This window comes from Diaporthe citri (assembly GCF_014595645.1).
Source record: "Diaporthe citri strain NFHF-8-4 chromosome Unknown scaffold_18, whole genome shotgun sequence".
In the NCBI taxonomy this organism is placed as follows: Eukaryota; Fungi; Ascomycota; class Sordariomycetes; order Diaporthales; family Diaporthaceae; genus Diaporthe; species Diaporthe citri.
In genome coordinates this window covers 290,483-302,811 of record NW_025064863.1, presented here as the reverse complement: position 1 = coordinate 302,811, position 12,329 = coordinate 290,483, and the positions used below count along the sequence as shown (strand labels likewise).

The 12,329-nt window shown below is 57.8% G+C and overlaps 6 protein-coding genes across 6 annotated transcripts; 3 read left to right on the top strand and 3 right to left on the bottom strand.

Moving 5' to 3' along the window:
- Positions 1–493: 493 nt before the first annotated feature.
- INS49_005541 (uncharacterized protein) lies at positions 494–2,017 on the bottom strand (the record flags this gene model as incomplete). Its single annotated transcript, XM_043166320.1, has 1 exon — positions 494–2,017. The coding sequence occupies one exon, from the start codon at positions 2,015–2,017 to the stop codon at positions 494–496; it is 1,524 nt and encodes a 507-aa protein (XP_043017100.1).
- Positions 2,018–2,896: 879 nt separating this feature from the next.
- INS49_005540 (uncharacterized protein) lies at positions 2,897–4,689 on the bottom strand (the record flags this gene model as incomplete). The annotated part of the gene is made up of 2 exons (XM_043166319.1): positions 2,897–3,991; positions 4,132–4,689. The coding sequence occupies 2 exons, from the start codon at positions 4,687–4,689 to the stop codon at positions 2,897–2,899; spliced, it is 1,653 nt and encodes a 550-aa protein (XP_043017099.1).
- Positions 4,690–5,361: 672 nt separating this feature from the next.
- Positions 5,362–6,411, top strand: INS49_005539 (uncharacterized protein; the record flags this gene model as incomplete). Its single annotated transcript, XM_043166318.1, has 1 exon — positions 5,362–6,411. The coding sequence occupies one exon, from the start codon at positions 5,362–5,364 to the stop codon at positions 6,409–6,411; it is 1,050 nt and encodes a 349-aa protein (XP_043017098.1).
- Positions 6,412–7,318: 907 nt separating this feature from the next.
- On the top strand, positions 7,319–8,143 carry INS49_005538 (uncharacterized protein; the record flags this gene model as incomplete). Its single annotated transcript, XM_043166317.1, has 1 exon — positions 7,319–8,143. The coding sequence occupies one exon, from the start codon at positions 7,319–7,321 to the stop codon at positions 8,141–8,143; it is 825 nt and encodes a 274-aa protein (XP_043017097.1).
- Positions 8,144–9,428: 1,285 nt separating this feature from the next.
- On the top strand, positions 9,429–10,584 carry INS49_005537 (uncharacterized protein; the record flags this gene model as incomplete). Its single annotated transcript, XM_043166316.1, has 2 exons — positions 9,429–9,445; positions 9,513–10,584. 2 exons carry the CDS (start codon positions 9,429–9,431, stop codon positions 10,582–10,584), a joined length of 1,089 nt encoding a protein of 362 aa, XP_043017096.1.
- Positions 10,585–11,221: 637 nt separating this feature from the next.
- INS49_005536 (uncharacterized protein) lies at positions 11,222–11,660 on the bottom strand (the record flags this gene model as incomplete). The annotated part of the gene is made up of 2 exons (XM_043166315.1): positions 11,222–11,498; positions 11,572–11,660. The coding sequence occupies 2 exons, from the start codon at positions 11,658–11,660 to the stop codon at positions 11,222–11,224; spliced, it is 366 nt and encodes a 121-aa protein (XP_043017095.1).
- Positions 11,661–12,329: the final 669 nt, after the last annotated feature.

The following is a 12,329-nucleotide window of genomic DNA, read 5'->3' as shown; positions in this document are numbered from 1 at the left end:
AGGAAGCGGTATTTATGACTAAGTTGTTCTGAGTTCAATGTCTCTGGTATATTATGAGAGAGCACCTGTTTGAGTTGTTTGAGTACGATCATGGTCTCCAAAGGCAGATGATGAATCCAGGCGGAAACGCCGCTGCCTTCTCGCAATCAAGGTTGGGAGGCTTTCGTATTTGCGGGCACACTTGCACGCGTAGGAGATACAGTACTACAGCGGCACCCGAGAGAGAGATTACTGTATACAGTGCCGATGTGTCGATCCAGTCTCCGTGCTATGGTTTCACTTGTTTGATCTTGATTTTTGAGTCGGGTTTCGAGTGTCATCAGTCTTGCCCAGCATACATCACCCTTGCATTGTTTTCGTAGGAATAATACGCAGTATGACAGGTGCAAGAAGTATTTTTATTTGTTTGCCTGGTGACGTTTGACGCGATTCCCAGGCCAGGCCTTTCTTAAATTTCCCTGCTCGCAAGAATACTTTCCAAAACAAAATGCACTCAAGGCAGCGGGATGGCCTGCTTGTGGTTTATGAAGAGCCCCTCGGGGTCAACGGCAGCCTTGATCTCCTTGAGTCGGTCAAAGTTGGCGCCGTAGAGACGAGCGCTCCACTCAGCCTCGGTGAGCTCGGTGTCAGCGTAGTTCACAAAGCCGCGCAGGGGGGCGCCGCCAGCGACGAGGGCCTCCTCGAACGGCTGGATGAGGCCCTTCATGTACGTGGTTCCGTCGGCTGGGTAGCTGGAGACGTCGACCGAGTTGGCCTCCCAGCGGATGAGCCAGAGGTTCTTGCCGTGGGCGTAGGCGGTGTCGGCGTCGGAGATGTCGCGGGAGACGCCGCCCCAGAGGTCGAGGAAGCCGGATTTCCTGAGATCGGTGCGGTTGAAGGCCAGGGTGGTGCTCTCGAAGAGGATCCTGGCCTGCTCGACGGTGAGGGGGTGGTCGGTGGTAGTGGTCAGGGCCTGGGTGTAGAACGAGCGGCCTCCGAGACTGCCGCCCTCGGGCTGGTTCATGCCCGCTCCGGCGACGGCGACCTCCATGTCCCAGAAGGGGAGCTCGGTCTTGTTGACGACAGTGGTGCCGGGGGCGATCTCCTCGAGGGTGGAGACGAGAGGAGCGATGACCGTGTCGAAGTCGGCGGGGTTGCCGTAGAAATACCCGGCGCCAGTGTAAGGGGGAGCACTCAGAGACCAGCGAAGGGCGAGCTCATCGGGGCAGTCCTCGCTGAGGGAGTAGTCCTGGACGGCGATGAGGGCCTTGGCGGCAGCATCGACATCGACGCTGCCGATGGAGACGGTGAAGTTGACGGCGGTGTCGAAGAGCGGCTTATGAGTGTTGGTGGTGACGGAGAGGATGATACCATACGAGGCACCGGCACCCTGGGCGGCCCAGAAGAGGTCGGAGCCCTTGGAGGCGGTGACAATGGTGCCGTTGTACAACATATACTCAATGGACTCGAGGTTGTCCATGGGCGTGCCGAGGTGGCGGGAGCTGGAGCCAAAACCACCCCCGATGCTGGAGCCGGCGAGACCAACGTGAGCACCGCGGACATGGGGGAAGTGACGGCCGGCAGTGTCCCAGAGATACTTGAGGACTGGTCCAACGTGGGAGCCACCACCGTAGGTGACACGCTGGGTGGACTCGTCGTAGGAGACCGAGTTGAAAGCAGCCATGCTGATGACCAGGCTGCCTGGGTCACCAAAGCCGTAGGCCTGGAAGGAGTGGTGAGCTCCGAGGGCGGTGGCCTTGGCGGACGCATTTCGGGCGCAGTCGAGGGAGAGGGCCACTTGGTCCTTGTCCTCGGGGAAGGAGATGGCTGCGGGATCGACCTTGATGCGCTTCTGGAAACCAGTTGTCTCGTTGGCCCAGCTTGGGTCGGTGCTTACGATGTTATGAACACCAGCCGTGTTGAGGCATTCTTGAAGAGCAGCGCCCTTGCTGGCGGTGTCCTGGGCACCGACCAGAGCAGGAGCGAGGTAAAAGAGCGAGGCGACGACGAAGCGTCCAAAAGAGCTTGGTGAATCCATGGCTGTGATATGTACAGTGGTACAGCCTGGGAATAAGAAACGAAAGCAAGTCGAGTAACTCCCCTGGGGTAGCAAGTTCAGAAGAGTCTTGGGACTGTCATAATAATGGGCTCTGTGTTAACGGAGGAGCCCATCTTATATGCGATGGGGTTTGTATGCGCTGCCCCAGTCGCATTTACTATGGAGGATCAGACATGCCTGTCCGACCTCGCTGTCGATATCCCCAAGGCAGGCCAACATCTTGCAGGCGTGTCTATTCGAGGGCTATCCATCTTGGCGGAACCCCCAAGCCCCTGTGCGAAGAACTGACTCAACACACTATTCTCGACTGCGTTCACCTGCCCATTTAAACTGCCGCTAAAGTCAAGTGAACCCACTCGTCGCCTACTCAATCGGGACAAGTTCTCTCCGTCGGGTCTTGAGCTCATTTCTCGTCTTGGAGCAAGAAAAAGCCAAGACTCGTCCAGCGCGTCAAATCAACAACTAATCCTGCGACAACCACCCGCAACTCTCCCCCTGACTAAACCTCTTGGCGAGATATGTTTCCACGGCTGCTCCTAACAGCGCCCTCTGTGCGCCCGGCTCGGATGGAAATATCACGAACCCGTTGCTTCCTGTATCTATTTGTCGGTAGCAACCACAGCACTGCGGCCAACCCAGCATGGCTCACTCTTGAGAGCCCCATCAGGGTGCTCTACGAGGAGCCTTGGCCCGCACCACCCGTGACTTGGCGCCCTTTAATTAACTAGCGGTGTTGCCGGCGAGGTCATGACAAATCCAGCTGTAGTGCGGCGATACATGTCTGCTCCTATGTAAGGTTTCTCGTCTAATTACCTTCCCTTTCGAGTCCTCTCCGGGTGGTCTTTTTCAGGCTGTCAATCACCTTGGACGGAGCGAGCATCCGTGAAATCTCGCTGAGGAAAGCCTTGTTCGTTTGATCTGATTTGAGCCCTGATCTGATCCTCTTCCACCAGAGACCCGCCCAAAGCTGCTGTTGTCTCTGTACTCAAGGTGTATGTTGAGGACATTGCTCAGAGGCTCCACAATATTTGTGATATTCCTCGCTTTGCTGCGGAAAGAAGCCCATGACCACGACGGTGCGACGTATGATTCGGCGCCCCAGTTCGCGGAAATGGAAACAACGGGGGGATCACCTTTGTCGAGAGTATTCAACACTCTTTCCCACAGTAGATCGCTGAGGAACGTCCTTCGCCAAAGCCCACATAGATATTCGTCTGTTGGGTTTTGCAACGCAAGGCGTTGGGCGACGGCGGCAATGGCAGGAAGCCTGTCGGTGGGGACTGTGAGCTTCAGGTTGCTGTACGTGTAGATGATTTCCCACCATGTCTTCTGAGGGGAGCTCATCGCACCCGCGTATGCTTCCTTCAGGGTCTTGTCGCTCAATTGGGGCGCATGCAGCCGGTATAAGCTCTCCTCGAAGACACATCCAGACGCACACTCCATGATGAGTTCTTCCTTCCCAAAGAGGAGCACGCGTCGCGAGGCCAGCCTCTCCTGAAATGTCCAAGCACGGTTGAACGTCGGGTACTCCAGGCTCCGTTCCAAGGACCCTCGCCAGATATCTGCCAACAACCTCGGCTCGATCCTTCCGCTCTCCTGAGGGACATGGAAGGCGTGTAAAGGATATTTCTCGCCGCGGAACCTGATAGTGAGGATGTGGCTCAGGTTCTCTGCATCACGACTGCTGAAGACTCCGGTATGGGTATCCAATGAAAGGGCTGCACAGAGTGTGACATGGGCGTGTGTGTATACTGTGGCCATCTGCATCGACTCAACCTGCCAGTCCGCCTCATCATCCTGGATTATGCACATGGAGTCGATCCATATATACTCGAGACCCAGCTTCTGCGTGGCCTTGACCGCATCCTCGACGGTCGCGGGAAGCGTGGCCCAAGATATGCGATGCAGTTGGCTGGCAAGGTTCCAGCGTGTGGTTCGACAGGCCGGCCAGGCCTGACGCTTGCCCCAGCAGTAACTTAAAGCCGCATATTTTGTATCGTCTGGTACGTCAGCCCGGGGTCGTAAGAATACCCCGTATCGAGGGTCGGAGGGGATCTGAATGAGTCTAGAGGGGACAAAGGAAGAGGGCTCACCCTCTGGCACTCGAGATGGTGCTTGGAACACTGCTCGATCTGGTCCCTCGCCCAAGCCAAGCTTCTCTCCGATCCAGTGTGAAGGGGCGGTGGGTCATCCGGGGGATAGCTTGGCACTCCTGGGGGAGGTCTCTCTGACGTGCTAGCAAACACCTTGAAGAGATGACCCATGTCTGTCTGCGCCCCCCAGCCCTCGCAGTCGTCGAGACGGACCCACGAGTCGGCGTCATCAGTGAGCTCGATGCGCTCATGACCACCGCCTTCGGTATGGCACAGAATACCAAGCAGAACAGCGCAACATAGGTTGTTGGCTGACGCCGAGGCGCGAAGGCTGTCTCGGCTGAGTCTGTCTAAGGCTGGCCCCCGCCGTTCAGACCTGAGGAGAAGGCTGTCCCATGAGCCATCCCACAAACACGTTGGACACCAATCCTGCTGGTCTTGAGGGGAATCTGCCCACCAGTCATCAGGTAGTTCGACAATAATTGTCTCATCATCGTGGCTGGCTTCCGACAGAGGCCGTGGTTTGCTCACTGCCCCGTGAATGTAATCGGAGGACATCGGAGCCGCGAGATGTCAGCGCCATATCTCCAAGACAAGAGGAAGCTGACAGTCGAGCGGGGCCTTGCCTGGCCTTGGGACCCGCCCGAAATGGGCCTGCTTATGCTTATATAATTCAGCCGCCCTCAGCTGCCTGCAAGGTGAGGCAATCCTGACAGGAGTAGCGAAACATCCATCATGGACACGAGGCAGGACGATACTAGTATATAGGTTGCAATTAGCAGAAAGCTAAGACATCTTATATGTGATCATCACAGGAGTACAAACGAAGTAGATACCGAGTCTGAATGGAGGTGGATTGACGAGTGCTTGATCTTTGCTGTCTTATGGGCGCCTGTTGTGATGTGGTGGTCCATCTTAATGTACCCGTGTACCTAGCCGTAGAACATCCAATGACGCAGGGGCGGCTAGGGATGTTGCAGGGGCCCCTGCCACCCCGTACCCTTGAACACTGGAACGAACACCTTACAGTAGCCTGGCCGGGCTTGGAGCTCTGACGGGCTGCTGGAGCTCGATTCACCCCACGACCCAAGCATTGCAGCATCGTCACCTTTTCGATCCATTATCCAAGCACTCTCCATCTACCACCCCTCAAATCCAACGTGCCACTGCATTGAAGTCATTGTCGAACTCTGAAGCACCACCGTCGACCAAAACACAAGAGGAACAGTCATGGCCGACGCGCAGAGCAAAGCAGAGAAGCTCGCGGCGGCGCGCAAGAAGGCCGAGGAGCTCAAGAAGAAGAAGGCCGCCGGCGCAAAGGCCAAGAAAGACAAGGCCCCTGCAGATAAGAAGGAAGACGAGCCCACAGCCGCAGCCGAGGCGGCAGAAGAGAAACCCAAGGAGGAGGCGCAAGAGGACGACGCGGCCGCCGAACCGTCCACCCCAGCAGAAGCAGAGCCCACCACAACTGCCAGCCCCTTCGCGCCGACCGATACCGAATCTCCCACGCGACCAGGTGGCGCGACGTCTGAGTCCACAGCAGAGCTCGAGGCCAAACTCCTGGAGCTGGAGAAGGAGCTGGACGCTGTCAAGGGGGCAAGGGATGAGGCCCAGCTGACGGCAGATGCGCTGGAGAAGAAGGTCGTCTCTCTCGAGCTGCTGCACAAGGAGGACGAGTCACAGATCAACCGCCTACAAAAAGACCTGGCCGAGGCCAAGAACGAGGCCGTCGACCTCAAGAACAAGCTACAGAAGTCCGAGGCCGAGGCCCTACGGCTGAGCAAGCAGGAGAACCAGGACAGGGGCGGCACCGACAACGACAACCTGGACGAGCTGGAGGACGAGGAGCGCAAGAAGCTCGAGGCGCGGATACGGCAGCTGGAGGCGGAGAACACGGACCTCCAGAGGGGCATCTGGCAGGAGAGGCGGCGCGAGATGCAGCCACCCATGGACGACGGCACGGGCCAGTTCACCAACGTTCCGCTGTCGCCGTCCACCGCGCGCAAGCAGGGCGGGTTCGGGGACTTCTTTGCCACCGGGCTCAACGCGCTCACCGGCGGCGGGGGCCACGAGCACCAGGATGAGGATGGGTTCCTGGACGACGACGAGGATTTCGACGAGGACGCGTTCCGCAAGGCACAGGAGGAGACTGCCAAGGCCAGGATCGAGAGGATCAAGGAGATCAAGAGAGGCTTGAAGAACTGGGAGGGTTGGAGGCTGGACCTTGTGGAGGGCAGGAGAGGCGGCGGCGAGGGGCTGGGGGAGATATTCGAGATTTAAGGGGCGGTGTGTCTCTTGCACAAGTGGTTCTCATGACGGTAATGAAGCATACAGTAGGTATATTAGAGGGTGGTCCAAATTCAGGACTGGCAAGGTACACTCACCACTGAGAACTGGAGCACTCTCTACATGTCGCCTATATTCGCTGGGACTTGGGTACGTCCTGTCCAAGGCTGGCTTATTCCTAACCCTGACCACCGAGAAAAGGTGGGCCCCAAATTCGTGCACTTGCCCATGAGGACAAACTCCACCACCCCGCGAATTTTGCAACGCTGGCCTGCTGCTCCCGCCTGTTCCCACCCGCCCTTGCCTGCTCCCCTCGTCTCTTTCCACTCGCCCTCCCGGTGCGCCGAATTCTATCATTTCCTTCAAAACCACCGCCTCACACATTGCTACGCGCACTGGGATTGCCGTCTCGCGCTTGTGGCGATCATCCCTGGAATAGGAACCCGCGCCCTCTGCACGCCCTCCCACGGCCCTGCATTGTGGTCTAATCGACGGCACAAACAATCCCCTTGTAAGAAACACCATGATTCAACGTCGACGTCAACATTCAGTGTCAACATCAACCTCATCATCGCCCTCAACCCACCTCACCTCACATCACCTCACCACACCGCACTTCCCCTCACCGCACTCTGCGTTCCACCAAGCCAAGACGAGAGACGTGTCTGTCCCTCAAAACAAGGGCTAACATGCAATGCCAGACTCAATTCACCGGGGTTGAGGCTCCCGCAGCCCAGCTGCCCTCAGTGAAAACAAGGCGCGCTGCCGCCAGACCTTCACGCGTCACCATCAGGGCCATCATCAATACTTGATCCCCGTCGCCGAGTTCAGGTCCCTTTCACACACAGAGACGCCACGCCAACCCTGCATCGTTGGCATCTGCCCAACTGGCAAATCTGCCATGTCATCATTAAACATGGACCCCAACCTCTCCGCCGCCATGCACCCGCAGCAAGTCGCCGTTGCCGCCAACAACCTGCAGCAGGGTGCAGCCCACCCCAGCATCCTCCCGCACCCGGCTCCTGCCCCAACCCACCACGGCCCCGGGCGCCCTCCCAACTCCGAGAGGCAGCTTGTCATCGATGGCCGCCGCTTCCAGCGTCTCGAGGAGACCGTCAACAAGCTGCTCGAGCTGACCCAGCTCATGATGAACCGCCAGGAGGAGCTCAACGACATCATGGTCCAGCGTCAACAGACCCTCCAGAACCAGGTCTCTTTCACCGAGGAGCGTCTTCAGCTTGCCATGGACAACGGCGGCAACCCGGACGGCGAGGGCGAGGAGGAGGAGGAGGAGGATGACGACGACGACGAGCGAGACCCGCCCGACATGGCCTACCCTCCTCTCGGCATGCAGTTCCGTCCAAACTTTGGCGCCAAGAAGGCTCTGGAAGGCCTGCTTGACAACATCAACCTGTGGGCTAAGGAGCACGGTTACAAGTGTGCTACCCTGCGCAGTACCCAGAAGCCGGGCGAGCGTGTTCGTGTTGCCATCCGATGTGCCCTGGGCGGCGAGGCCAGATACAAGATGACCGACGAGAATGGGGAGACACTGATCCGTACAAAGAGCGGCCAGCTGCGCAAGCCCTACCGCAAGAGGACGAGCAAGAAGACCGGCTGCCAATTCGGCTTCATCCTCGGAGAGACGGGCCAGGGAACCAACGTGTTCGAGGTCCGCTACCACCCCAATGGAAGCCCGCCCCACAACCACCCTCCCATGGAATTCTAGCTCAAGACCGTTGGCAAGTTGGCTGCAAAGGCGAGTTCTTCGACACAAAAGACTAACAGCCACCGGTTCTCCACACCGGGAGCAGAGCCCGCGGTACCTCTCGATTCCGCTGTGCCTATTGACCCATCCCTCTATGGCTCGGGGGCCCTTGGAGAGGCTCCCGCTCCTACCTCCCCATTATCGCAACCCGTACCTCACCCTGAATGGAACAAGCAACCGGCGCTAAGTCCACTTGCGCCGGCAACACCGTCGTCACCTCAGCAAGCGGATCTTTCTGACATCTCTGAGCTCACGTCTATACCATCCGAGGAGTCGTAAGAACCAAAAAGGTCAGTTCTAAAGCAGGACATTCGGCCTGGTGGCCATCCTTCCGCTCTCAGCCCTCGGGTATACGTTTGGCGTGGCATCACTTGGGCTACTCCTCCCCGAATCCAAACACGGAGCAGTGGAAGTGACAACGAGTTTGGATGATTGAGTACACTGAGGTTGAACATGGTCATCGACTATCTTATTTGCACTCTCCTCGAGTCAGGGTCTTCATTGTTGACCCGTGGAGAGATGGTTTTATCGGAAGCCTTCTTGATTGAGTAAACTTGGCACAAGCATGAAAAGCGTAAGGCGTTCGGAAAGAGGGACAGCATGGATCTGGTATCTGGTAGTTTGGAAATTAATTGCAGTTCAGGCTACTGAAGTTATGGTGGCTCTGCAAGTGTTCTGGCCGCTTTCTACGTCTCTACTTCCAATCCAGGACAAGTCTTTGCCAGCAAGTGAGTAACCGAAGTCCTCACAAGGGCTGTTGTGTGCTCCCCGCTGATGACGACCAATTCAGTGTCGCCAGTTGTCGACGGCAACCTTCTGGCTAATTCTTCTACGGCCGGGTATCTCTCCACGAGATTATTGTGCGTGCCGACTTTCACCCGAGTTTGATAGAAGCCTCCAGGTCTACGTCAAAGTGGCAACACGTGTGGATCGGCAACCGACGAATGCAATGCGCACAACACAGAAGCACCGCTTGCTGAAGCAGAGCAGAATATGACAGGACATAATTGCCCCATGCAACGTCGTCACGGGGGTGGGTCGCATCGTCTCCGCAGGCACTCGGCACCGCGCCAACGGGGGCCTAAAAGCGCACGAAGACTCCGTCGTTATGCGCGGAACAGTTCTAGAACCACAGAGCACGGCGACTTTTCAATGCAAAAGACCGCAGGCTGTTCCTTGGTCTCACTCATCTCCTCTCTTCATACATACATGCGCCCCGGCTGCGTGAGCGAAGTCACTAACCACGATGACGAAAGTATTCATGTAAGCAACCGCCTCGTCTACCCTCGTTGAAGTCGCAGGGGGAAAATGTCTAACACAATGGCATCAGTGTTGGTGGAACCGGCCATGCCGGCGGTGCTCTACTCGACCTTGCGCTGCAAAAGCATCCGCAGCTCGATTTCAAGGTCCTGGTTCGCGATGAGAACAAAGCAGCGAGGCTGAAGGGCAAATACCCATCCGTCCAGACCACCCTCGGCGACCTGTCCAGCCACCAGACCCTGCAAGACGAGGCGCGCAACGCAGACATCGTCATCAACGCGGCCCCGGACATCACGCACCAAGAGGGCGTCTCGGCCATCCTGGCAGGCCTCAAGGACGGCAGCCGGGCGCGCAAGGGGTTCTACATCCACCTCTCCGGCGCGGCGACCTTCTACACCAAGGACCCCAACGGCCGCAAGGAGGGCCGGGTCTGGGACGACGTGACAGACATGGACGAGATCCTGGCGACGGACCAGTCGTACACGCACGTCCCCACCGACAACCTCGTGCGCTCCGCCAGCGCGGACGCCCACGTCGCCGTCGTCTCGCCCGTCGGCATCGGCGGCATCAGCCCCTCCCTCGAGCACCCGGTGCCGCTGACGACGGGGCCCCTCTTGAACACCGCGCGCGCCTTCGGGTCCGGCTTCGAGATCGCCCGGGGGGAGAACGAGAGCGGCTGGGTGCACGTCCTCGACCTCGCGCGCGCGATGCTCCTCCTCGTCGACAACGCCCTCGCCGCCCTCGCGGGGGATGGGCAGCCCGCCGAGCCGGCGGGGTTCCCCCTCTGGGGGGACCGGGCGTACTACTTCGTGCGCGCCGAGGACGTATCCTTCCACGACCTCCAGTCTGCGATGGTCCCCGCGCTGCGGCGGCACGGCGTCGTGGGGTCGGACGAGATCAGGAGCGTGACGCACACGCAGGCGGCGCGGACGTGCCTCGCCGGGAGCAGCGAGTTCGACCCGGACGCGCCGCTGCCGCCTCCCGACTCGTGGGTCATCCACCTCGCCACCTGGTTCGGGATCAACATGCGGGTGCGGTCGGAGAGGCTGGCGGCGCTTGGGTGGAAGCCGGTGGAGAAGAGCATCCTCGGGGACTGGGAGGCGGCTATCGATGAGTTCCTGAAGAGGGAGGGTGGCTCGTGATATTTTCATTCTTCATTGGCAGATCTGAGAGGTCAGCGTGATCGGTCTGAACTGAGATTGCAAAGTTCCCGTGTGGCCGGATGGGTCATCGCTACGCGTGGCCACTATGAGGACTGCGTCCTAACTCACTCAATGCCGGTACAGAGCCCAGCACTTGAATATATACGCACTCTGATACTGCGCCACAGGTGGGGAAGATGTTTACCGACTTGGATCTGGAAATAAGAGCAGCGTGCTCTCATATGTGTGATAGTTCTGCTGTGGTACCCGGACCAAGGCGGGGGGGGGGGGGGCCTTAATAGCAAAAATTAATTTCCTAGAGTGTGATTTGAAAACAAAAAGGAGAGAACAGGTATAGAAGTATGAAATTGCTACAACATGGCACTGTCATATGACAGTATGTACATCTCAAACAAACTCCAAATAGTGATAGCCCGTGGAGGGATGAACCATATAACATAAGGAGCTGAAATTCATACCAGTTCATTCACGCAACAAGCGAAAGCAATTTTATGAATCAAAAGTGTTATAGTCTATATGAAATCAAACTCTAGCCAACATAACTATACTGAACCGCCATCCCTCGTGCCGGAGAGAGCGTATCCTGCCGCCCTCCAAGACCAGCACTGTTTTACGCTCAGGCAGTCTTGGAGGCGCACTCGCCGCCGCCAAGGGCGTTTGCGCACAGCCGTGTGCAACCGATGCCGAGCTCGGCCACCTTGTAGCAGTTTTCCGGCTCGTCCCCCTCGTCCAGCCGGATGATGAGGTCGCCCTTGCACTTGCCGCCCTCGTTGCCCTGGTAGGCGAACCAGGTGTCAGTGAGGCTGGTGACCTTGACCGCCTTGGCCCCTTCCTTGAGCGGCTTGTCGCCGGTGGCGAGGAGGCTGAAGCCCTCGCTGCCGATCTCGGTATCGCTGGGGGGGTGTTGGTTAGCTTCCAGTGTGGTGGTGGGCGGCGAGGGTAGTTGGGGGCAGTCATGCTACGCACCAGGTCTCGTCCGAGAAGTAAATGGTGTCAGCGGCGAAGGCGGTGCTGACGAGGCCGGCGATGAAGAGGATGGTGGTAGTGGCACGCATTTTGAATGTTGGGAAGAATTGTTGGTTTTTGGGCGAATAGATGAGAGGTGGGTGTGGTTCTAGTTGTTTTGTTTGGATGCTTTTGCTGTTGTTGTTATTGTTGATGATGTCTTCAGTTGTGTCTTTCGAGGAGAGGAACCCGCATCATTTATACTTGAGCGTATGACTGCCATCTGCCGGGGAAACACATTCTTTTGCTTTGAATAAACCCTCAACTGATTTCCGAGACTCGAAGAAGGTCATGGCGGGCTCTCATCGCAGGTCTCAAGTCTGTCTTCGACAGCGTTTGGGCTCCGGGGCCTTCCTTAGGACAATCCATCGTGAGGGGCCTGGCCAGCCCTCGAATCGACATGGCCGCCACTAGGACATAATCTCCGTTGAAAATGGCTTCATGGCAGGGCAAGATCATAAGCGCCAAGGATCTCATGTTGGGACGAACACGGCCGGGCCGGGCCTGGTGAGCCCGGACGGGGGATTGGACAAGCTGATCTTGGCCCCTGGCCCGGGCCAAGCTTATGCTCGTCTAGTCCTTCGACCCCTTATGTGCTGCTTATGCTTACGCTCCAAGCCATTTGCCCCATGTGGCCGACACCTCTGCAGGAATCAATTCAAACACAATGCAGGTATTTTGGTGCAAACGAGGCCTCGGACGCTTCCGAAGCGTGTAAT